This window comes from Mastigoproctus giganteus, chromosome 5, assembly GCF_048544385.1.
Source record: "Mastigoproctus giganteus isolate SK-2022 chromosome 5, ASM4854438v1, whole genome shotgun sequence".
Classification (NCBI taxonomy): Eukaryota; Metazoa; Arthropoda; class Arachnida; order Uropygi; family Thelyphonidae; genus Mastigoproctus; species Mastigoproctus giganteus.
The window spans coordinates 200,921,372-200,948,520 of record NC_143579.1 but is presented as its reverse complement, the minus strand read 5'-3'; the positions used below and the strand labels follow the sequence as shown (position 1 = coordinate 200,948,520).

General features: G+C 36.2%; 1 protein-coding gene across 1 annotated transcript in view; it reads right to left on the bottom strand.

Annotated features, from left to right (window-relative positions):
• LOC150086005 (18S rRNA (guanine-N(7))-methyltransferase) overlaps positions 1-27,149 on the bottom strand; it is a 106,500-nt gene that overhangs the window by 36,041 nt on the left and 43,310 nt on the right. The window contains exons 5-7 of the mRNA XM_090373649.1: positions 15,210-15,292; positions 11,566-11,662; positions 3,921-4,017 (exon numbers count right to left, since the gene is read on the bottom strand). Of these exons, the coding sequence (XP_090229775.1) occupies positions 3,921-4,017; positions 11,566-11,662; positions 15,210-15,292 (277 nt within the window). The remainder of the gene's footprint in view (positions 1-3,920; positions 4,018-11,565; positions 11,663-15,209; positions 15,293-27,149) is intronic.

The window sequence follows — 27,149 nt, the reverse complement described above, 5'->3', positions numbered from 1 at the left end:
GAACTGCACTTCTGTGACCATGGTCTTAGAACAACTTCCAGGTACAGCTTAAACAAAGTAGGTGACAAACAGTATCCTTGAAATAGTCCTTCTGGAAGTCTTAAATTTTCTTGATATTTTTGAACCAATTTTTATACAGCATGTATTGTTCTTGTAAATTCTTCTAATTATTTCAATTAATGGCTGGCTTAATGACATTTTTTCCATAACCTTCCACAAAAGATTTCTTGGCACATTATCATACACTTTCTCTAAGTCTATGAACAGCATACCTACATCTTGGTTTGTAACCTGACATTTTTCCAGAATTTGCTTAACAGTGAATAAATGGTCTATACATGAGCATCCAGTCGAAAAGCCACACTGTTCCTCAGAAATAACAATCTCTTGTTCCAGTTTTGATTTTATCACTTTTCCAAATAGTTTAGCAATAGAGCTCATAACACAGATTCCTCTATAGTTGGAGCATCTTCTTCTATCACCTTTCTTGAAAATTGATGTAATGTATCCGATTGTCATCTCATCCAGTATTTCTTCGCCATCGCATAATTTGTTGAACGATCGAGTTAGTGGATTTATAATTTTTCGACCTCCATATTTAAGCAGCTCCATGTTAACTCCACCAAGGCCTGGTGCTTTTCCATTTTTTGCCATTTTTATTTCCACTTCCTTAATTTGGATGTTCAATCCTTTTTCCATGACAACTGTCTCTGTTTTAATTTCTCTAAATTCCTCTCTTCCTTCAAAAGCTGTTCATAATAATTGACCCATTCCTCCAGATCTATCATTTCCACTCTAGCATTTTGCTTATTGAAGTTTCCTTAAACTCTTCAATACTCTCCATGCCTCTACAGACCTTGTACATCCTAGTTTGCTGTTCACCTCAGCACATGCTCTATCCCAGGACTCATTCTTTGCCTTGATGACTTCTGCTTTCACTTCCTTATTTTTTTCTTTATATATTTTTCTATGAACTTCACTTTTTAAGCTTAGCCATCTTTGGTATGCTTCCTTTTTTTCCTTTATTAATTCCTTAATTTCCATGTTCAGCCAATCATTTTGTTTCATTTTTTGAGATTTTCCTATTGCCTCTCCAGCAATTTTCTTCACTGTTTCCTTTAGGTATTCATATATATCTTTTGCACTCTCCCCACAGGTTTCATCTAATTCTTGGTGTAATCTTTGTTGATACAAGCCCCTAGTGCTCTCATGTTTTAGTGAGTCCACATTGAATCTTTCGGTATCAAGTTGTTCACTCCTCTCAAGGTCTTTCTTCCTTTTCTCCTTCCATTTTTGGCACATCCATGGGAATGACAACATAGCCTTCACCAAAAAGTGATCAGAGCCACAACATGCTCCTCTCTGGGCCCTAACATCACAGACAAAAATTCTGCTTTGTTGTTTAGTGATCACATAATAATTTATTGATTTTAGTCCTTTTTGTTTCTTGGAACCATGTGAACTTATGAATGTCTCTATGTTGGAAGAAGGTGTTACTAATCCTCAGCTTATATTGAGAGCAAAGTTCTATCAGTCTCTCTCTCCATTATCATTCTTTACATTTTCTCCATGTCTTCCCACCACTTCATTGTCAGCAGCTTGTTCCGCTCTGGAGTTCAAATTCCCCATTATAACTATCAATCTGCAATGTGGAATTGCTTCTATTACTTCTCTCAGGTTTTCCCAGATACCTTCTTTAATATCTGTAGGAGATTCATTATAAGGAGCATATACCCCAATAATAGTAATTTCTCTTCCATATATTTTAATTTCAAGGGTCATGATTCGTTCATCAACAAAACTCCATTATTTTTCAATAAACTTTCTGAGATTCTTGTGAATAAGTACAGCCACTCCTGCCTTAGCTCTTATATGTCGGTCGACACCAGACCAAGGGAAAATATATTCTCCAGTCATTTCTTCACCTCTTCCTTTGCCCTTTGTTTCAGTTAAGACCGCCACATCCAATTTATATTTTTCCAATTCCAATAAAATTTCATCTTGTTTTGTGCTAACTTCTTGTACATTCCAGCAGCCAAAATTTGTAATCCATTTCTGTTTGCCAGTTATCCCTATTTGTCCATCCAATATTTTCTCTTTTAGGTCTTTTAGCATTGAAAGAATGTTTTATGATGAATGGGGAGCTGACCCATTGCATCAATTCCCAATCTGGAGGACCAGGGTATCTTTTTTCGTCTGGTCTCTAGCTACAAACCTTCTTGGCTTGGGGGGGCTTTGCCAGTAGCAAGCTACCATGGTAAAGATACCATCGATATCTTGACCTTGTCGGTAAAATATACCATACAAATAACTCAAAAGTGTATATAGTCCTCCATGACAAGAAACGGGTTCATCAGTTGTAGCTCATATGGAGAGATCTGGATATAAAATCCTACTTGTGAGTGGAGGAACGAACACTCAAAGCCTCTTAAATCATAATTGCAGTCAGTCAATCTCAGGAAGAGGAGTAGTCTTTTCCATCATGAATCATTCAGTGTTTTTCACCTTCACAACATACAAATTAGCAAGTGAACACATACTTATACAGGCAATACACACACACAAAAAAAACCCACATATTTTAGGAACCATGGCAATAATCATTAAAGTAGTTGATGACGCAAGAAAATCAAGAAAAACAACAACAATAAAAAGTGTATACTATAAGTTTAATAATGGTTAACTATCTGAGAAAGAAAACTTCTGTTACTTCCTCTTATACATCAAAAATCAAAATGATATTCTCCTGAGCTCAAATCTCTACAACCATACACAACATTCATTCTTTAAACATTCAAAGGTAAAGTTGGTTTAGAAAGCAAGATTAACCTTCTTTTGCAAGTACAGTGGGTGCCACTTATTGTGTTCACACTTGGTTTATGAAAATTGATAAAATTAAGCAGAGAAGATTTTTTTGATGAAATATAAAAAATTTTTATCTTACGTTATTTATTATCCAGTACAGCATATATAGTACTCTACATACACGACTACAATATAAACACATATCAACCAATTTCAGTGTTGAAATTAAAAAAAAGAAAAGGAAAAAAAACGAATACAAACACACATTATAAACATACCAACCTATCTAAAAAATTTATCCAATGTTTGTTGTTTAAAATCCTTAGCAGCTAAATTTTCAATACTTTCTTGTAACCTGTAGAATAATTTGTAGTTCACTTTTCCCTCCCTTAAGGTCTAATACACCCTGTAACGCTTCAAAAGATTTCCTAATTTCTCTGGTTGTTGGCATAACTCTCTGGACCATGATATTTTTGTTATCAGAATCCATTTTCCTCAATGTCAGGTTTATTTCATATAATTCCATCACTTTATTTCATATAATTCCATCAACATCCTGTTATCAAAATATTTTCAATTTTTACCCACTTGTCAAAATTGTGTGTAATATTAAATGAATTACTGATATATTCTGTTGGCACTGCAGTACTTTCTTCAATATTTATAACAACACCTAGCTGAATAAATCCAGCTTTAAGAAACAGTTTGTGACTTTGTTCAAAAATGAAATCCCAAGCACTAGCAATCACATCCATTGCATCTAATAAGTTAATTCTTTTTTTTTGCTGTTTCCTTAGTTTGGGCATCATTGCTTTCTTCAATGATTTTTCGTTGCATTGCACTCAAGTTAAAATTCAAGTTAAAGTAAGAAATTAATATTTAAAAGCATTTATGTACAAAGTCTTTTTATTTTTACAAAACTTCAAATCGTGAAGAAACTCACTCCCCCACAGCCCACCACTATCAAAAATTCACTACATGGGACTGTAAGGGTTAAATACTAGTAGAAATACTCTTATTACCCAGCATTAACAATTTTATAATATTAAAAACAATCATCTTAAAATGTCAAGGTATATATACAAATAAAATGCATATAAAGTAAAGAAGCATACCAGACATGCATAAAGTGTGGAGAAGAATTTATATAATCGTCTTGATGGTTTGTGACTCTTCTTATCAGCATTACATAACCACTGTAAGGCTGAAATACTTCAAAAACATATATAAGGTCAGCTCACTATTATACATATATTCTATACTCTCAAAAGCACTTAAATACCAATAATTTTCAAGAAAATTAGTAATATATGGCCGTAATCCTATCAGGGATACTTCTGACCAATTCACAATAGTAAACAATAAATATTTTTCTCCACTATTTCTTCAAAATAGTCATCAGCTGAAGAACCAAAGAGGTGAAAATTGTCTGTGGCCTTATCTTGTATTCCACCCCAGAAATGTTTCAGTCAGAACTCTGTACTACCCAGGTGCCCATCAGCCTGGTTTTGAGACCTTAAGTAATTACTACACTGGTACACATGCAAGATTCCAAATTACAAAGTGTAATATGAATCCGGAGCACATAGGCCTCTTTCACCAGAATGGAAGTGTCTGAAAGGTAGGCTATGATCATGTGTCAAGGAGCCCTGGTCCAAGTTGAAGTATCCCTAGGCAATTTCTTTTCAGATCTCTCTCTCTCTCTCTCTCTCTCTCTCTCTCTCTCTCTCTCTCTCTCTCTCTCTCTCTCTCTCTCTCTCTCTCTCTCTCTCTCTCTCTCTCTCTCTCTCTCGGTAAAGTCTTGAGCTACCAGATCACTTCTAACTATTGCATTACTCTTTTTCTTCCATTTTTTCACACCAACTACAGTTGACTTTGGAAGGTTTAAATAGATAACAGGAACAGGCAATATAAAGTGACAACCAAACTTCTTTGAAATACCAAAAGTTCTACTTCTGTTGCTATCAGCATCTGCAGTACTCTGACACTTTTACATCTTCTCTTACTTTGCTCACAGCTGATCAGTCCTATTTCACTAATATCATAGATGTCTAAATACTTTTGAAAGTATAGTATTCATAACATTTAATTTTTTAATTATATAAACTTTTATGAAATTCAGACATAAAACTTCAAATTAAGGCTCACCTTTAGCCTTAGTGACAACCATAATCCTACTAGAGATAAAGTACATTTTACTTTATATTTTATTTTAAATGGAAAGCTGAAGACTAGGAAACAAAGGTTAAGAAACTGAGAGTCATACTGTGGGCAAAAAAAAGTAAAATATATGTTAAAGCTCTACTACAGATTGAAGGAAGAAGTAGGAAAATACTGCAAAGCTTAGTGGTCAGATGCCTTTTCACAAATACAGTAGAACCTCATAAATCTGGTACCCCTGGGATCGAGCAATGCCAGATTTTTGAAAATTCTGATTTTTTTTAAGGTTATGCTCATACTCTTTCAAGCATTCAGACTAATTTGTTATTTTTAATAGATAATGTAGTAGCTCTGATATTGTACCAATCCGGCAGTATGGGTTAACATGTTGACTAAATGCTGGTGACTATCGTTCTGTGGAAATTGAGTACAATTGGTATAGATTGGTACTTGCCTAAGAAATAAAGGTGTGTTCAAATGCTGCCTCTGGTATGAATAGTGCAATTGTCCAATTTTTTTAAATATGAGTTATAAATTGCAATATGATTTCAGCAATATAATCACCTTAAAAACTAAATACATACTACTGTACTATGAAGTACACTAAGTGGATAGAAATCATGGGATACCTACCTAGTAACGGGTAGGCCCACCTTTCGCCCGGATAAGGGCAGTTATGCTGTTGTTATTTTTTTTTTTTTTTTTTTTTTTTTTTTTTTAGGAGCATTAGCAACTAAGGCCATATTGCTCCGGTGCAGTGGTCATTCCCTGACCTTTCCGCATCCTCCGTATTTGGTGGTGACGGGCTCGAACCCCGGTCTAATCAAGAAGTGTGTGCTACGCACTGCTGCTCCTTCCCACCTGGCTACGGAGGCGCCTATATAAGGGCAGTCACATAGCGAGGCATTGAGTCTACTAGTTCACGAAAGCCTTCCAAAGGTATCTCTATCCATGCTTGCTACACCACTGTCCGTAATTCCATCGCATTCCTGGTTGGAGGATCTAAAGTTCGAATGGACCTTTCCACAGCACAGGGTTCATATGTCCAGTGAATAGGGAGGCCATTCCATGGTGGCAAAATCTGCAGAATGCTCTTCGAACCATGTTCTAGTCACCATAACTCTGTGGGGAGGTGCATTGTCCTGCTGGAGGAGTCCATTGCCCTGTGGGTGCATGATGACCATGAAGGGATGCAGATGGTCTGCAAGGATGGACACAGAAACTGGACCATTCAGAGATAAGTCTAGACGTACCAGAGATCCCAACGAGTGCTGGATGAACACAGCCAGGCCATTACCGACCACTCACCTGCCTGAACAGTTCCTTGTTGACATGAAGGGTGCATAGCTTTGTGCAGTTTCCACTAGATACACACCCTCCTGTCCACTCAAAATAACTAGAAATGGTACTCACTGGACCAGGAGACCTGTCTCCAATCATCCAAGGTCCAGTGCTGATGGTCTTTCGCCCAGTTGAAGCATAGAGTACTGTGTCGTGGTGTTTGGGACTCTGGTGGGTTGGTGGCTCCCATAACCTATTGCAGCTAATGATCGCCTGATGTTCTTGGTGGAGATGTTTCTGGCACCTCCCTCATTGAAGTTGGCAGTGATTTGTGCCACTGTCGCTCTCCAGTTGGCTGAAACGATGCGAGACAGACGTCGACGGCCACATTCATCCATCGCCTTTCTCCACCCACAGCGCTGTCCACAATGACATGTTATTCCAGAAATAGCATATTCCCAATACACTCTTAATACTATCGAACAGGGATAGCACAATTTCTGTACCACCTCCAAGATAGAGTGACCCATGTGTTGGGCACCCACTATCATCCATCTTTCAAAGTCAGTTAACTCACGACATTTATCCATACTGATATTGAATTACCATCTATGTGAATGCTGCGTACCTATATACCTGAAAAGTGGTGGGTTTGTCCACTAGTGAGAGGGGGGGGAGTGACAGCATCGAGCTGCCCAGGAACCAGGTATCCCATGAATTCTGTCCTTTCCATGTACTATACCAAGAACTAGAATGTCTTGCAAAATGAATGATTTTATACATAAATTTTACAATGGCATACAGTGTAAGAAATATGTAGAACAGAAAGAAACTGGTGTTGGAAAATTATTAATGGATCATAAGGCATAAATCTGTTAGTTACTGTTACCTGTGATGCTCTTTTTAAGGCCTATTGCACCACTGCCTTGTACGGTTGACTGCACTTGGAGGAATATTCAAAAAAAAAAGTGCCGGATTTTTGAAAATTCTGTATTTTTGAATATCGAATTTTTGAGGTTCTACTATATTAATGCACCTGAGATAAGAAGTTGTGTTTTTAAAGTACAACATTTGCAGAATTAACATTTGTATATTCTACTACAGACTGGAAATGTAAAAATAACATCCTCATATAGTAAAAGGCAAGCAATTGGGCATCCAGAAAACTCATGCAAATGACACATTTTAAAAATTATACACTAAAAAAAAGGAGAGTTGCACCACCTACTTATCCAGTAGCAAAAGAGATCATGAATTAAATAATTAAACATTACAAAAATGGATTAAATAAAAACTAATGTTTAAGAGAACTGAATTACAACTTATTTTTATTATTTTAGAAATAATAAAATAATTTCTTATCTTATTATTTCTATACAGGCAGTTCTCGCTTTATGAGTTTTTTTTCCCAAGTATCAGGTGTCGACAAAATCGAAAATAAGAACATTAATTCCAAAAAACGAATGTTAAACATTCATAAATACCGCATTCCAAACCACGTGCGTAGCTATACAATACAGCAGGGGTGGGCAACAGCCAGCCCGCGTGCCACATCCGGCCCATGACGATGTTGAATCCGGCCCCCTCGGTAAATGCATAAATATAGAAAATCCATACCTGACTACACTCGCCGTAAACGTTCAGCTTAATTCGGTTCAATCGGGAATCGCGGCTAGTACAACAGTAACCAAGTGATTCTATGCAGCATCAAAGAGTTATTTCCTAATTATTATTGTAGCATCGATCGAACAAAGTTCCTTTGGGTTTGACTTCTTATTGAAAAAAATAATATTAGTGCGAGATATTTTATGTTTTATGCCTTTTCTAATTATTACAATTTTTAATTTAATATAATTTATAGCCCATAAAATGAGCCAATTAAAAAAAAAAGAAAAATTTATGCCGAATGCCGCATTTTCAATGATAATTGGACATTCAGATATTTTTTTTAAAAATACATTAATAATTTGGTAATTTAAGTAATATAACATTTTTTAGGTTCTGATTTTTTTTATTAAATCGTTCAATCTATTCCGGCCCGCATCATGATGCGAAAATTTCATTCGGCCCGCTGACGAAAAAAGTTGCCCACCCCTGCAATACAGTATACCCCGCTTTACGATATTAATCAGTTCCAGAGACACCATCGTATCGTTAAAATATCGTAATGTGAACCCAATAACACTGTGTTTTTTTGGTAATTCGTTTCAAGATCTTAGAAGTTGAAATTTTCGCTGTATAACCAAGCTATTTATCTCTCTAAAATGTCATTTTAAGGTCACAAGCATGACCTTAAGGCCATACAAAAGGTTATGAGCGTGGTTTGTAAATTGTATTAGTTACCAATTCAAATCATTAAAATGCACTACCCTTTCATCGTTACCATACGTTCCGTTACAAGAATCAATTTTAAACGCCTTTGTAATATTTTTCTAAAGCACATTTCTGGAGGTCACGACGATAAAACAATAAAAACAATTTGCACTTTCCAGTTTATTGGGCTTTTCCTTAGTACCAGCAATTATAAACAGGTAGTAAATGCGATGTTATTGCATTTGTGAAAATACCGATAGCTGGAATTGTGTGGGTTTTTATGTTATTATGGTGAAATGTGCTTCCCCTTTACTGAAATCTTCAATCGTATAAAAAACATAAATAAATTTTCAGAATCTTCTCTTCATTCCATTTTTTTAAGCTTCGTGACTTCTTACTCCACTCGAATCATGTTAGTGGCAATTTGTTTGTGCCGTTAAAAAATGCTAGTAGTAGTAGTGGCATGTGATGCAAGAAAGCAAGTGTATGAGCTTATGCAGCATCAGCCAAAAAAAAAAAAAAATTACAAAACAATCCCTTCTAAATGTTTGTCCAGTTTCTCCTTAAATTTATTTAACCAATAAACTTCCACAATGACAGATGGAAGTTTCTTCCAGCAATTAACCACCCGCTGGCTAAAGGCAAATTTCCACACATCTATCCTTCCTCAATTTCAATTTATGCCCCCCTTAGGTTCGTAATCTGAACAAGTGGAAAAATCCCATCAGAATTGCGTGCTCAACCCATTCAAGGCCTTTTACACCTCAATCAGATCACCTCACAGGTGCCTAGTCTCCAGCTGCTGCAATTTGCAGAACTTAAGCCTCCCCTGGTAAGAGGATTCCTTCATTCCCCCCTCACCTAATCGTGTTACCCTTCTCTGTACACGCTCAAGCAAATCTACATCCTTCCTAAAATGAGGCCTCCAGACCTGCATGCAGTACTCAAGGTGTGGCCTGACCATTGCCTTATACAGAGGGACAATCACCTCCTTTTCCCTGCTAGCAAAATTCCTTTATATCATTGACAACACTCCATGACCTGCCCTGGCAGTCGAACCATCGATATCAAGGGGATCAATCAGATTCATCCCCTTCCTTTTAGAGTTTATATAAGTAAAGAAATCCTTGCTGTTTTTCTTAGCATTCTTTGCCAAAGATTTCTCGTAATCTGCCTTCGCCTGCCTAACCTCCTTTATGACTTGATTACAGACTAGCTTATATATATATCATAGGCTTCTGTGTCGCCTGATAATTTATATGCATCCCATGCATTTTTCTTCTCTGCCACGATCTTCTCTGTCATTATTTCATTTTACAACCATTTAGGCCTAAACCTTGAACAATATTTCTTAATAGGTATGAAACGTTTAGTAGCTTCCACTATTAATTGCTTGAATGCTTCCCACTTAGAATTTGCTGTTAGTAACATCATCAGTTGGTCCCACTGTACAGAATTTAACAACTATTTGAGACCACTGTAGTCACCTTTACAGAAGCAAAAACCCTTTCCTTTACCCCTGATGGTAATTACATCTTTAAGTAAATCCCACATCGGTACACTGTGATCACTGCCATCTAATGGTTCCTTTATCTGCAAATTCTTAATACACAAATGATCACTGCTGATAACCAGATCAAGAGTATTACCTTCTCTGGTTGCCTCTTGAACATACTGCTGCAGAAAACAATCATCCATGTTTTCTGCAGGCGTGCAAAAAATTATGCATGCAATCGTGAAATTTATAAAGAAAAGAGAAGATTATCTTGGAAACAAATGCCTCTTAAAACATTTCTGAAGACGACGCCTCCTTGTGCAATAAATCAATGAGTGCCGACCCAATAATGAGTGATCAATGAGTGCCGACCTAATAATGAGAGATCAATGAGTGTGCATTTAGTCAATGATGATGATGAAGAATAAACATTCTTTAGCATTTTTAAGTCATAAATAATTTCTCTATTATTATAATTTGCTTGATTTTACAGGCTACGTTTTCATTTCTTTCGATAAATTAATCATTGTTTAAACATAAACTAATCAGCTAACTAATTTCATTGTTGAGAACGTAACCCCTATTTTTAACCTTATGTCTATGGGAAATAAATTCCCACTTTACAAGTTTTCGCTTTACGGGCGTGCGCTAGGAACGAATTAACTCGTAAAGTCGAGATCTACCTGTATTATGTTTATTATAGTTATTTCTTAATTTTATAATAATTTATAATGTCATATGTTTTGGTCTGTCTTTAAAATCTTTTACTCTGGACGAAAAATAGTCTAAGCCCTAAGAAATTTATGAACTATATAATATATGCCTATAAATTGTCATTCCTGCAATTGTTAAAACTTCAGTGGAATGTGGTACACTGTTATTCTCATATTACTTTCAGGACTAAAAAAGTGAACTCGGTATTATACTGTTAGCTATGATTTGTTGAGTTATGGCTGGAGCTGGTTGACTGTTTTCTAGCGACTATACTTACGAACCTCCATAAGCCTGCCACTGTCAAAATGGGTGTCAATATGATACTACTCCTCATATTCTTTGTCACGACATAGAGGTTTTGCCACATCACTTATTTGGAGAGGTCTGGAGGATTTCTTAAAGCCTCCTCAATCAGGTTGCAGTTAACTGATCTCAGGCAGAGAAAGTAAGGTTTGTCCCCTGTGAGTTATCTGGGTGTTTCAGCTCAAAACATAAAAATCAGCCCATGAGCACAAAATACCTGTACAACATAATACACAGTGAAATACAGCCTTAGATGGCACATTTTACTTTACAGTTGCCTTTAGAAACACTACTCTTAAAAACATGCAAGCACGAGTTGCTGTTTAAGCAAGTTTATACTATCTTTATTAGTTTAGATGATACTATCTTTAGTAGTTTAGATGATACTATCTATTTATAGCAATTGAAGTCCTGCTAGCTCCAAAATACATAAAAGAAAAAGACAGCCTTCAGTTTACTAAATGATATCTCAATGAGAGGATAAAAAACATTACCTAATTGCTCCATCAAAAGATCCTGCTCTAAAGCAAAAGCCTTGGCCAATATCTGAAAGCATAGTGTCTCCATCCATTTCTCTTTCTACAGCAATATCTAGGAAAAAGAAATATGGAAAAAAAAAAAAAAAAAAAAAGTAAAATATTGAGGTTGTAATAAGACTTAATATTAGATAAAGAAAGAACTTCCATACAGTTTTTCTCTTTGATTTTTGAAAGACACTGTAGACAAATGAATGCAACTATCAATGTGTGATTGGCAGTAATTTGTAGTAAATCTCTCCGAGCTTTATTACTTGATGTACTTCATTATGCCCAGCTCCCCTAGTGAGCCAAGTGCATATCCAAGCAGGTAATCAATTTGCTGACATTTTTGTTGCAGCATAGCAACATCTATCATTGCATATATCATGACATTCGTCATATGGGTCTGAAGACTCATATCATGAATCCCACCAATCCCTTGTTCATCAATCCAATTGGCTGTAGTGTGATATGCCTCCCCCTCCACATAAAGATGTCAAGAGAGGTTATGTCTGCAAAACGGGATGGCCGATCTTTGATTTTTTTTTTTTTTTTTTTTTTTGATTTGGTAGTTGTTGGCGCATCAGCTTCTGTGGCCATATTGCACCTCCCAAGGTTTTTGCAGTACTTTGATTCAAGCCCGAGGCGGGAATCGAACCCACGACCTTTGGGTTGCCGGGCAGGTACTTTACCCACTCGGCTAGCCCGGTCGGCTGATCTTTGATGTAATAACTTGCAGCATTGAGATAATAAAGAACAGCTATACCACAGTAAGGGGTTTCATTAAAGACCTTGTATATCACACTAGTCATCTGGATTGATCAGATAAAGACCAATACCACAAATGTCACAATCAATAACAATAAACACTGTTATTCTGCAATGAACATGTCAGAAAATCGATAACCAGTTGAATATACTCCATAACACAAGGGTTCCCATGCCAAGGTATATCAAAGTAGGCAATGAAATGTTGAGAGGTTATTATAAAGTACTGCACATCTACAGTTCCATTTGTTTGTCTCTGCACAGAAAATCTCAGAGGAACTTTATGAAAATCCTGTATATTATACACTTTAACTACTGAATGCACTCTTCACTGCAATTGTAGGATTTATATTTTTTATTATATTGACATAAGGATCACAAAAAACACAGTTAAACCTTTTTTTACTCAAAATGCAGAGTACTTATGTATTTCAAATTTAACATACTGAAGTTATCCAGAATTTTTTTAACAATTGTTAAAAACAACAAAAGTTTTAAAAACAGCACATTTACTATATTATTGCCAATGCTGTGGTCCACAAAATCCATAAAGTAGACATATGCTGAAAACTGTACGGATTATAAAAATCAATTCAATTTACAAGGGACTAAATTACCTAAGAAAATTAATATGAAAATTAACTGCATATTAATTTATTCAGAAATACAGAGGGTTACTATAGTGAAATAATTGTGTCAATTCAATGGTTCTCAACAATGGGGTCACAACACCCCATTGTTTGGCATTGAAAACAATACCTTTTAGTGTATTTCACTAATCCAACTGTTAAATCTACAACTAGAGTAATCCTTATATTATGTGATTTACTCAGATAATTTTTCTTTAATTTAATATAATCTGTATGATACTTGGTTCTGCTCTGAAAAACTTGACTTATGAGCAAAAATAATGTTTCCAACAGTACATACTGTACTTATAAACCCTATAATAAAAACTTTAGCAAAAATAAATGCTTAAAATTATATTTGAAATCGATATGTTATACATGAATTATATCATTTGCAGAGGTATGTTTGTTGCCAGAGACTATCCATGAACAGGTTAGGTTTGCCAAAGTTCAGATTTTTTGATTTTTTTTTTTTTGTTTTTAAATATCATGAAAAAGTGGGGGAAAATAAAAAAAAAAAAACCATCAGAATGGCACATAAATACAAAAATGCTGAATGCAAATCACAATAGAAATAAAACCAGAACTAAAATTTGAAGAATGGCATTTAGTTCTACCATTTGCACTCACTGAGTATTATAACTGCATGTTGTTCAGATCTGTTCTCCAGACATAAAAGAGCTTTTATGTCTTTTTTTTTTTTTTTTTAATTTATTTATTATAGTGACGGCCCATTAAGACAACAGCACTTATATAATGTTACAAATAACCAGCATTTTACCAATAAGAGATGTACAATTCTATTAATTATACCTCTCTTATTGATCATTCTTACAGATTACTGCAACAGTAAACCATTTTTCTGATCTATCAACCTATCTTTAGCTCCCTTTTGTCTAATACTTGCTTAGACAAGCCATTGGCTCCCTTTTGTCTAATACTTGCTTAACACTATCAATTTAAATTCCTCCTGGTCTGCCACCATTCATTTTTACTTCAAATATCTATTTAGCTAATCTCTCTTCTTTCTAAGGTATTCTTTGAGTGGCATGGTGCATAGGTAAACTGTGATGGTTGGTTGATTTGGGTATTCTACTGGCACATTAGCTTCTATGGCTATAGTGAGCCAAACTTATGATTTGAGATTTATTCGCTAATCTTTTATATTAAATTATAATAGTTTATTCGTTTCAGAAACTGGAAAACTTGGTAAATTGTGTTGTTTGAAGATAATGTACAAGTGCTTGTGACCAAAGTGAGCTTTTGTGATATTGCAAAGACAGCTGTTACTAAAGAAGTGGTAAGAAAATACCACAAAATGCTTGACCGCCATTATGTACATATTTCCAATTCAGGAAAAAAACATAACAATACCAACGTAAGTTTTGAGTGCTTTATTACCTTCAAACAATCCCTTCTTTCTACAAACCCGCAGCATCTTAAGTTTGCCTCCCTTACCCACAAATGGATACTTTTTGCAAGATTTTTTCCAATTTCCTTATTTGTAATATGACCTTGCCACTGCTTCCATCTTTTTCTAAACACCCCCACTTCTAAAGATTCTAATTTTTTATCTCTTTATTTCTTATCAGCTCCAAAGTTTAAAATAGGCTTAAAAAAAAAGTATTATAAACAGCTAATTTTATTTTTTGTCTCATTTCTCTTTTGTTCCAAATGAATTTAACTGGCTTCCTACATTTTCTGCTTTATTTATTCTATTGTTTATTTTCATGTCTAATCTTCCATCTTCATTAAAGATTGTTCCTAGATATTAGCTTGTTTAATTTTTATCTATTTAGTTGACACAATAACTTTCTTGTCTCTCTCTCAACTTTAATAAATTGTGTTTTCATGTAACTAATTTTCATGCCAAATTCTCTATAACCTTCATCTAGTTTATCCAGATTTCAAGCTACTATTTACCAGCATAATATCATCTGTCTATAGTAAGACCCAGTTAATCTTAAGTTCGAGGGGCCAAAGTATGTCCATTTCGATTTAAGTACAGGTTAATTTATTAATTAGTGTATTGCAGGTTTTAATAATTATTAATGTTTGAGATTGTTGTAAAAATAAATAGATACATTTAAAGTCAAAAACTTGTAAACCAATTTAAAAGGCTAACTAATTCAATAATATTCCAACAGAATTCTGGATAGTGGGAAGTTGAAATATACTATTACACATCTAACAAAAAAAAAAAAAAAAAAAACAGACACTTACTTAGCATTGCTTGACTAATATCTACTCCAATCCAAAAGTGACCACTTTCTTCTAATGCCTCTCCACTCAATCCTGAACCACAACTATCAAAGGAAAATTCCATTTCCATTTAATGGCTTTTTTAAAATTTATGATCAAAAAATTAAATTAAATTAAATTTAGAGCTTCAAAGTTATAATATAGCTAATGCTACATAACATTAAAGAAACTGTTTTTTCATGTGAGGGAATGATAATTCCTTTCTTTACCTGAAGTTTGCAGAATTATCAGGTAATGCTATAATAGACTTTTGACAGAATATTGTCACTAGAGACCATCTGCTACCTGATGAGAGACCAGTTTGTCCTGAAACAGTCCGTCACAGCAATCTCATCTTTTAAAGAAATGGCAAACTTCTCAACAATACCATCTGTTTGAAAGTAGTGCACTACCTGAGTAACTCATTGTGAAAGAAACGTTTGTTCTATTATGAGCATTAAAATCACTGCATTACCTAAAATAAAAGAGTAAAGTAAAGTAAAGTGCAGCCATTATCAACCCACTGCAGGATGGAAGCCTCCTCAACAATTCATGCTGAGGGAAACGGACCATTATCTGCCACGCTGGTCCAGTGCGGGTTGGCAGATCGACCGTATTCAGCAGTCAGGGACTTGAACCCCGGTCTACTCAAAGAGCGTGTGCTACTGCACTCCCGCTCCTGACCACTCGGCTACGGAGGCCTTTCTGCATTACCTAAGCAGTTTAAATCCTGCTAGCAATTATATAACTTTTAAGCATTGACTTCATATACCAGCTAGCACCTCACATCAAACAACTTCTTTACAACTGTTTTTATCAAAATATTGTCACTAGAGATCACCTGCTAACCCATGAAGACCAGTTAATCCTGAAACAGTCTGTCACAGCAGTGTATCATCTTTTAAACTGGCCAAATAACCTTTCAGTGAGGCCATCTGTTTCAAAGTAATGCAGTACCAAACATTGCAAAGGCAAAGTTTGCTTTGTTGTAAGCATTAAGATTATTGCATTATGTAAGCAGTTTAAATCCTGCTGATTGTATGAAGACAAGACAGTCCTGCTAACTCCATACAAATTAATTTTAAAATGTTGCAATTATAAAAATACACATTATATACAAAAATTTACAGAATACACAGCATACAAAAGGTAGTTCTCAATTCTAAATCTGCATCTTTGCTTTTTTTTTTTTTTTTACCAAATAATCTGAAGCATGGAGTTTCCCTCAAACCTTATTCACTTGAAATGCACCTGCATTCTTAATATATTTTTACATGCTGAAATACATTTTACAGAGCATGGAGCAAGTCAGATATATGTGACAAATTCTTCAGCCTATCTGCAGAAAATGATATAATAGAAAGCAAAGTCTGGATTATACTTATAATCCATTTTGCAAGGATGTGGTCTGCAACAAATTCCAAATTACAAAACTTATTATAAAGTTAATATAAATCTAAACATCACAAAGATAGAGTTAGCAGGTTTAGCAGTTATTAAAATGCTATATCTCTTGATTGTTTCAAATGCCAGTGCCTTTCAATTCTTTATGAGATGGAATCCCAGCAGATGAAATCCTTCTTTATTCCAACTTATATTTTAAATGTATTCTATCATTTATCTTTCATCTCCTTCATTTGCAAATCTAAAAACTCAAAAGCATATGCTACAAAGAAGACATGGTCATCTCAGCAAGCAATGTGTACCTTCACGGTTCCAACGATCATTTCTTTGTATTTCAACACAGTGCAATGTTATGCGAGTAGAAAATATGAAATTACTTACTATTAACAACAAATAAAATAAACTTTTGTGCATATGTAACCAAAATGTCACCTACTCTAAAAAAAAATTCTAGACATTGCTCTTGTGTGACAGGCATGGCACAAGCAGAAGACAATTAACTTTAAATAATAAAACACAACTCCACACAACAAACAGAAAAAATTAGTTTATTGGTTCCTTAGTGTAGCACAATTACTACAAAATAAATTTCAAATAGCCAAAATGATCTTACCCTAAATCCGACAACATTTCACAACCCTCTTTGGGCTCCATTATCAAGTTTAAAGAAAGTAGAAAGGGAAGAGTGAGATAATATACATTTGAAAACACAAATTACTATAACATCTTAATCAAAAACTGATATTTTAAATATTTCTAATCTAACTAAATTATAAAAGATTTGGTATTTTAAATAAAATAGTTGTAAATTACTATTGACAGAGGGAAATGACAGAAATTATCAGCTCCTTAAGAAAATGTTAATAATAAGCAGTGAATAACTAAAATCTGTTATACCCTTGTATAACTTTATATTTTATAAATTTATACTTCAATATCTTAATCTTGTAGCTAGGAGATTAAGTTACATCAGACCCAGATAGGGTGAATAAAAGGAAAAATTAAGGGTTGAGAGAGATTAAGAGTAAGTTAATCAGAGGCCATAGAGGCACTTTTTAAAGTGGTGAGGCATTTAAACAAAACCTAGGGAATATTTACAGAGAAGATGTGAGGTATAAAGATAAAAGATGGAAAGCCATCTGATTATCTCAGTATTTTTACACAAGATGGGAAAAATAAATCGGAATTTAAAAAATAAAAGCATAAAAAAGTAAATCAAAATATTAAAAATTACTTAAAAATTAATATTAAATATAAAATTAATAAAATAATAAAATGAAATGAAATAAAATAAATTTTCTAAACCAAAAACAACCAGCTACTTCAGAAGCAGTTCCTACTTCTGAAGTAGCTGGTTGTCCTGGAAGAATTTTTGCTGGCTTACCCTTAGATAGTGTAGTTGTTTGTCTCCTCTCAATTCAGATTGCTTCCTTCTGTATTCCTTTTGTGGTCTGTTACCACTGGAACCCTGACGCTGCTCTTCTGGTTCTTCAGCTATTGTGGAGGATCTAATTTTTAAAATGGAGGTACTCTAGCCTAAACTTTACACCTTCTTTTCAGTTGATAGCTTTTTTATGACTCCTGTTGAGAAAGTATTTATTGAAGTTTCTAAGTATAGTCTGAATCTGTAGACAGTATGGAAGCAGAAATTAAGTTCCACTCCAACCAGCATTCGAAAGCATACAGAGCTATGTTGAACTTGTCTACCCTTCCATACTGTATTCTCTAACCTCATCATGAATCTTCAATATCTCTGACACATTAGCATTAGTAGAGGCATATGATGCAAGAAAGCAAGCTTATTCAGCATCAGCCAAAAAAAAAAAAAAAAAACACACACACACACCACTCCCATTTCACCCCTCCGTCCGTTCGAAATACCTGTCCAGTTGAGCTTTAAATTTGTTTAGGCTATCAACTTCAACAACAAGTGATGGAAGTCGGTTCCACCAACCAACCACCCGCTGGCCAAAGGCAAATTTCCGCACATCTATCCGACATCCGTCCTTCCTCAATTTGAATTTATGCCCTCTGAGGTGATTATTCTGAGCAAGATGAAGAATCCCATTGGCATTGAGCATGCTCAAACCATTCAAAGCCTTATACACCTCTATCAGATCACCTCGCCGGTGCCTAGTCTCCAGACTCTGTAATTTGCAAAACTTAAGCCTTTCTTCGTAAGAGCAACCCTTTGTTCCATTCACTAATCTTGTTGCCCTTCTCTGTACCCGTTCCAGCAGCTCTACATCCTTCTTGAAATGAGGCCTCCAGACCTGTATACAATATTCAAGATGTGGCCTAACCATTGCCTTATACAAGGGAATAATCACCTCCTTATCCCTGCTAGAAAAATTCCTGTATATCATTGACAAGACACCATGAGCTACTCTTGCAGCTCGTCTGCACTGCTCAGAGAACTTCATATCTGCCTGCACAATTACCCCCAGGTCCTTTTCATTCTCCACCACTGTCAATGTAGTACTGCAGAGTTGATACGTTGCTCTGGGGTTAATGTTAAACTTCATTTGCCACCTCTCAGCCCATCTGTTCAACCTTTCCAGATCCTGTTGCAGCAGCATAGCATCAGTAGTGTCCTTAACAACCCTGCCAACCTTTGTATCATCTGCAAACTTGGACATTAAACTTGATATCCCATCATCAATATCATTCATAAACACCAAAAACAACAACGGACCCAACACTGAACCCTGAGGAACTCCACTAATAACATTAGTCCACGTTGAGCAGTGTCCATTGATTACCACTCTCTGTCTTCTGCCACTCAACCATCCCCTTATCCACAGCAGCAATTTGCCTCCAATGCCACACTGCTCCAATTTGTGCAGCAGTCTTCCATGTGCAACAGTATCAAAAGCCTTTCTAAGATCCAAATGTATAATATCAAAGTTATTCCCTGCATCCAGTTCTTTTGTGACTACATCATAGTATCCAATCAAATTGGTCAGGCAAGACCTGCCCTTAACAAAACCATGCTGCATCTGAGCTATAACTGAATTCTTGTCTAGATGATCCTGCAGTGCTTCTTTAACCAGTGCCTCCATTAATTTACCTGGAACAGAAGTTAAACTAACAGGTCTATATCATCCAGCTCACTGCCAATGTTTACTTTACCTACATCATTCTCCTTCCTGAATAACTCCTCATGCGTGAATGTAGATGCAAAATACTCGTTTAGATTGTTAGCCACCTGAGCAGGATCCTCAACTGTTGAACCATCAATATCCAGTGGACCAATCTGATTCATCCCTTTCCTTCTTGAGTTTAAATATGTAAAGAACTCTTTTCTGTTTTTCTTTGCATCCTTTGCCAAGGATTTTTCGTAGTCTGCCTTTGCCTGCCTAATCTCCTTTGTGACTTGGTTACAGACCAACTTATATCTATCATAGGCTTCCATGTCACCCATTAATTTGTATGTATCCCATGCATTTTTCTTCTCTGCCACATGTCTCATTAGTTCATCTGACAACCATTTAGGCCTAAACCTTGAACAATATTTCTTAGTTGGTATGTAAAGCCTGGTAGCCTCCAAGATTAGTTCCTTGAATGCTTCCCATTTTGAGTTTGCTGTTGGTAACATCATCAGTTGGTCCCACTGTATAGAACTTAAATACTGTCTCAGACCATCATAGTCGCCTTTACGAAAACAAAAACCCTTCCCTTTACCTCTGATGGTAGTTACCTCCTTGAGTAAATCCCACTTCAACACACTGTGATCACTGCCACTTAGTGGTTCATTTATCTGCAGATTATTAATGCATGAAGAATCACTACTGATAATCAGATCAAGAGTATTGCTCCCTCTTTTTGCCTCACGAACATGCTGATGTAGAAAACAATCATCCAATAAATCCACAAAAGCCTTGCTAGTGTGCGAGTGACCAACCCACAAATTCCAGTCAATATCTGGGAAATTAAAATCCCCCATTATAAGACTCTCTGATTTACTGGCCCACTCTATTTCCCTGTACAATATCGTATTATACTCATCAGAGTCATTAGGCCTATAGCACACTCCTACTCTCAATTTTGATTTCCCTATGCTTATGTCACACCAAACTGACTTGACACTGCCCTGTCCATCGATGTCGACTGGCTTCACTTCCTTGGACTTTATGTGTTTCTTAATTAATAGCATAACCCCTCCTCCCCTCCTGTCCTGTCTATCCTTTCTATACACATTGTATTCCCCAAATTCCAGTTCCGCATTACTTATATCTGTGTGACACCACGTCTCTGATATCCCAACAATATCTGCCTTTGATGTTTTGAGCAATACCTCAAATTCATCAAATTTATTTACCAAACTCCTAGCATTGGTGTACATGCAGGTATACATGCACCTGTTTCTATTCTTAGCTACCCTAACACAAACCATGTGTTTACTTGTACCGCAATGACTCCCAGCAGTCTCTGAAATATCCTGCATCTTGTTTTTCAGGCTTCTGCTCATTTCAAGAGAAGCAGTGCAAGAATCACTTCCACCTCTGCCAGTGGCTACTGTTAATCTATTAGTCCTTGTATCCCCCCCAACTAGCAGTTTTCCGACCCACCTAACACTGCCTCGACAGCATCAGCAAAAATTCTTGCACCCTTTCTATTTAAGTGTATCCCATCCCTGTAGAAGCAATCTCTCTCCTGTTAACAAGTACAGTCCAGGCTGAAAAAAATTCTACCCCTTGAGCCTTGCACAATCCCTCCAGGGCCGAATTGATCGACAAGGCTCTCATCATATACTCCCTCCTATCGTGTCTGGTTAGAATTGTAGACACTTTCAAATTCAACCCTAAATTCACGGCTTTTTTTCAACAGTGACCTGTACTTGCTAAGTAATTCCGCCGGTCTCCTACTCTTAATATCATTAGTGCCAACGTGTACAACTATATCACCTTTTGTGCCCTTAAAAGATGATATCCGCTCTACAACGTCATCAACCTTTGCCCCTGGCAGACATACCCTGGTCCTATTCCACCTATCCTTTTTACAAAGCATGTTCCCCGTTTCCCTGACAATAGAGTCACCAACAACTACTAGTTCCTGTGGGACCAGCGCATTCTGCCTAGGGGGCTGCCTCTGTGTTGCCTGATGACCAAGTGCAAGCTCTGGCGTTGATGTGGGCAGCTGAGAGCTTGATGGGCCCCTCAATTTATTTCCTTCGAGGGCATCCACCCTGTCCTTCAAGCTCTCATAAAGGCCCATAACAACACTGAGTTGTCGCCTGATTTCCTTGCACTCCTTACATCGTGCACACACAAAGACATCCCCCTTGGCAGTATCATGTCCCGTACCCGACTGCTCCGCAAACATCAAGCAAACAGTGCATTTTAAAAGAATGTGATTCAGAGGGCAACTGCCCCCCCTCAGTCCTCCCCTGAACCACAGCACTCCGATTAGCTTGAGCCTTTTGCTTTGCTGCTCTGGTCAGAGTCATGATTCCGATTTAATTCAATAAAATTTCAAAACAAAAATTAAATCCTTAAGTTATATCCCAAAACAGTTATGTTATATATATATTTTTTTTTTCGGTATCTAGTGTTTTCTACGAGTTCCCTTTATACAACTTCCGTATCACGTGTACCACTATAGTTATGTATTAATTATTTGTTATACAGAGAAATTAAGTTCCCCTCCAACCAGCATTCGAAAGCATACAGAGCTAAGTTGAACTTGTCTACCCTTCCATACTGTATTCTCTAACCTCATCATGAATCTTCAATATCTCTGACACATACTTGGCTATCTATGTATATACAGTGGAACTTCTCTATTACGAACTTCTATTTAATGAATTTCTCTATATTACGAATTTTTTCGCAAAACATTGCACCTTGAAACGAAATTACATGTAAAATTAACCCCATATAGCAAAGTGTTAGTCTCTCTAAAACAAATTTTAAAAAAAATTAGTAAAAGCATTTTAAGATTTTCAAGCATTTACTGCTAAACAGCTAAACAAAATTGCGCATTAGCATCTGGAATTAAATAATCATCCTTTTAGTGAACACTTGTGGCCATTGACGCCCGTAGGAGGGTTTTTATTTCATTTTTGTTACAGTCATTAAACCAAATGGGTTTTCTTAACTTTACAATAAATAGGATAGATTTGTAAATTGATGTTGGCTCAGGGGAAAACGAAATTCGCTGCAGTAAACTTGAGCATGCTGCGGCAGCAATACATTGAATATTACCATAGTCAGTTTTTAGTAACGCCTACTGAGTGACATTCACTTCTCACTTCAACTGTACCATGTGACCTTCCTGTCAATCATTATATGATATGTCCGTTCTCATCTAACTGGACTCCCAATAGATGGTTTTCACGAATTTTTTTTTTTATTTCGTTCGTCATCAATCACATAGGCTATATGCTCTTGTATTTTTTTTTCTGAAAAGTAACATACAGCATACATTAACCATAAATTTTCTTTCGTTTATATATGAATGAAAGCAGAATAAAAGAAATTCACAAAGTCGCATATTTCTTCAAAGTGATTGATAGGAAAGGTCACATGATACTGTTGAATTGGCAACAGTATCACTACTCAAAGCGAACATCATTGAGTAGGCAGTACTAACAATTCACTATATGGCCAGTGCAGCGAAGTTTGCGGTGTATGCATCGGCAAGACTGCAGTCAAGTAATTTTTACAATTGTGGAAACAATGTTGAAAAAAAAAGTGTTTAAGTATTAATGATAAAGCAAAGATTGACATGATATTGACCACGTTTTAAGAAAAAATATGTTGCGGAGAAATATGGCATACCTGCAAGCAGTTTATCCATGATTTTAAAAAATCGAGAATCAATTTTAAATGCAACCGAAGGAGGAGCAGACAAGAAATGAATTAAGTTGTGTATATACAAAGACGTTGATAAAGCATTCTAAAATGGGTGCAAATGATACGTGAAAAGAATATACCAATATCGGGCCTAATAATTAAGCAACAAGCTCTGAAATTTGCACAGTCCCTTGGAATGAAATTCCAAGGGACTGTGCAAATACAGAATTTAATGCGAGCACTGGGTGGCTAGATAAATTTAAGAAGCACCACAGAATTGTGGAAAGGGTTATTTGTGGAGAAAGTGTTAATGTAAGCGAAGAAGATTGCAACAGTTGGAGGTACAATACCTTAAAGAAGATTTTGGAAGAATATGAGCGTGAGGATGTTTTTAATGCTGACAAAATGGGTTTATTCTTTTAAATGTTTACCGAATAGAACACTTGCTTTTAAGGATAATAAATGTTTTGGTGGAAAACAAAGCAAAGACAGAATCACTGTGCTAGTTGGAGCAAATATGAAAGGAAGTGAAAAATTAAGACTTTTAGTCATCAGAATATCAAAAAACCCAAGTATTTTAGAGGCACAAAATCTTTGGAAGTTGACTACACCTTTAATAAAAAAGGATGGATGACAAGTGATATTTTTGAAGAATGGATATTAAAACTAGACAAGCGTATAACAAAAAAATTAAAAAAGGAAAATCGTGTTGGTAACTGACAACCGTCCGGCACATCCTACCAAACTTAAAAGTGCAAAGTTGTTGTTTTTACCACCAAACATAACTTCAAAACTCCGTCAATGGACGAAAACATTATTAAATATTTTAAATTTCATTATTGAAAGAGAATAATAATGAAGATTGTCAATGCATTATCAGAAAATAGAAACTTGGAGATTACAATTAAACTTAGAGATTGCATCTCTGAACTGGCAAAAGTTTGGACAAACGATGTCACTGAATACACTATTCAAAATTGTTTTTCGAAAGCAGGATTTGCATTGAATACAGAAGTCGAACAACGACTGGACGAACAAGATGAACTGCCTCTTTCACAACTGAAAACCTACTGGACATTATTAGAATTGTCTGGAAACATCAAAAATGAAATAACACTGGATAATTATGTTTATGTAGATCATAGCAGAACATCCAAATGAAGATGAAATACTGCTGAACAGTGTTAAACACAACCATGATCAAGAAGAAATTAACGACGATGCTGAAGACGAATCAGAACAACCCGTAGAAAAGCCAACTCGCAAAAAAATGATTAACGCTTTTAAAACGGTTCGTATGGGTCTAGAGTTTTGTGAAAATGTTCCTGATAATGTTTTTAATGCTCTGAACAAATGTGAGGTTTTTTTTGAGAATCAGACAATTTTTTAATTGTACTGTGCAAACGAAAATTACATATTTTTTTTAATTTGTGATACTTACCGGCAAAAATTGTGTAAACATGATTTAAATAAGTATGTTTTTGAAATAAAATACATTAAAAATAAATGTAGATTTGTTATCATTTTCTAATTAGATAATTTCTAATAAAAAAGATATTCGCTGTATAAAGAAATTTCTCTATATATATATATATATATATATATATATACAGAATGGATCTCGATAAACAGCACAAAAGAAAAGGCAATAGTCAGAATTGACGCATGGCTACACAAAATTTATTTATAGCGGTCAGATTTACACAAATTACGATTATTGATACATACAAAAACCATGTCTATGTCTTGAATATAACATCTAGCAAATGACCTTCAACAACATCAATGCATTTCTGCAAGTACTGTGTACCCACTGGAGAAAACTGTTTTTGAGATATCCCCAAAGAAAAACGTCTGGGGTTGTCAGGTCTGGAGACCTAGCCGGCCACAGGATATCCCCACATCGTGAGATCAGTCTATGTGGAAAGAACTGCTTCAGCTTAGCCATCATGGTACGGGCTGTGTGGGCTATAGTCCCATCTTGCTGGAACCATGTCGTGTGGAGAATACTTTTTCTCCATACTTCTGGAACAAAAAAGTTCTCCATGTTCCCATTACTGCTTGGCACTGACAGTCACCGTGTGTTTTTCATTATCTTCAAAAAAAATACGGCCCCACAATGCCTGTGGAAACTCTGACAGCACACCACATGATGACCTTTGGGCTACTGTGAGGGATTTTCATGAAGAAGGTGCAGGTTTCTGTCTGCCCAGTAACGGAAGTTTTGCTTATTCACAAACCCGTTAAGATGAAAGTTTGCTTCATCAGACAACCAGAGAAGTGAAAATTAACTCGTCCTGCTCCAGTATCTCAAGGAATTTTGTGCAGGAGTCTCACCTGCTCACTTTATCTGCCGGCCGTAGCTCTTGAACAACTTGCAATTTTCACAGTTGGAACTTTAAATGAAACTTCACAATCCGACGCATGTGCAGTGTCCTTGCATGACGACGAACCGATCGCTGGGGACTTTTCTACAGAGCCTCACGGACTCACTGGACATTTTCAGGCATGCACACTGTCTTTTGGGGCCCCCTCAAGCTTCTTATCGGTGATTAGACCCGTTTGTCACCACTGTTTCACTCACCTTGATATCATCCTTCTGTCAAGCACACGGAAATGGTGGTCGTTTCCAAGCGCAATTCATGCTGCACTGCTATAACACTTCTCACGCACGTAGGCCTCCACAGTCTGAATACACACCTGCACTGGTCAATGACTCATGGCAAACTAAATGGCATACTTTTGTGTTCCAGTTGAGCAAGACAGGTGGCATCACCACACTTTCCTATCTGCGGGGTTGCCACTTGTACTATTTACCGAAACTCACCCTGTATATATATATATATATATATATATATATATATATATAATGGAATGCATCAACAGCCCAAGAAGCTCCATATACTAGCTCACATATGAGCAAGTATATCAGGCCCTCATGTTATTAATGCATTCCCTGAGTTTTAGTGGTTGGGTAGTCCCTGAGTAATTGTGGTTGGGTAGTCAACAGATTACAAACAATTGGAAAATGATCACTGCCCGTGGGATCATCCAGGGTGGACCATTGCATAGCTGAAAACAGTATCGGGGAGCAAATCGACAGGTCAATGGCAGAAGTCTGTCCATTAGGTAACTGTATATAGGTGTGCGAGCCACTGTTAAGAAGAGTGAGGTTTTCTTTTTCCAGTAAAGTTTCAATCAGTCGGCCGCGTGTGTCTAATTTAGATGAACCCCATAAAGGGTGGTGGCCATTGAAATCCCCTAGCAGGCAGATAGGGGAGGGTAGCTGTAATAAAAGTTCTTTAAGATCATTATAAGAGTAAGTATGATTTGGTGGGAGATAAACTGAGACTAGAGTTAATGCAGTCTGAGTAATCAGACGCACAGCGACAGCTTCGATTTGGGTTTGGAGAGTGATTTGCCTAGCTGGAATCCTTGTACTAATTAAAATAGCTGCACCACCACGAGCAGAATCGGACGTATTCCGATCTCGTCTATAGACCGAGTAGTTTTTTATAGAAATGGAAATTTGAGTAGTTAAATAGGTTTCTTGCAGGCAGAAACCAACTGGAGAGTAGCGATTAATTAAGTAACGGATGTCGTCAATGTTTCCACGAAAGCCTCTGCAATTCCATTGCAAGATGTTAGGCATTACTTGAATTTAGAAGAAGAAACTGTACCTGACGTGGCTGTCTTATGGCGTTCTGGCTTTGGTTTGTCT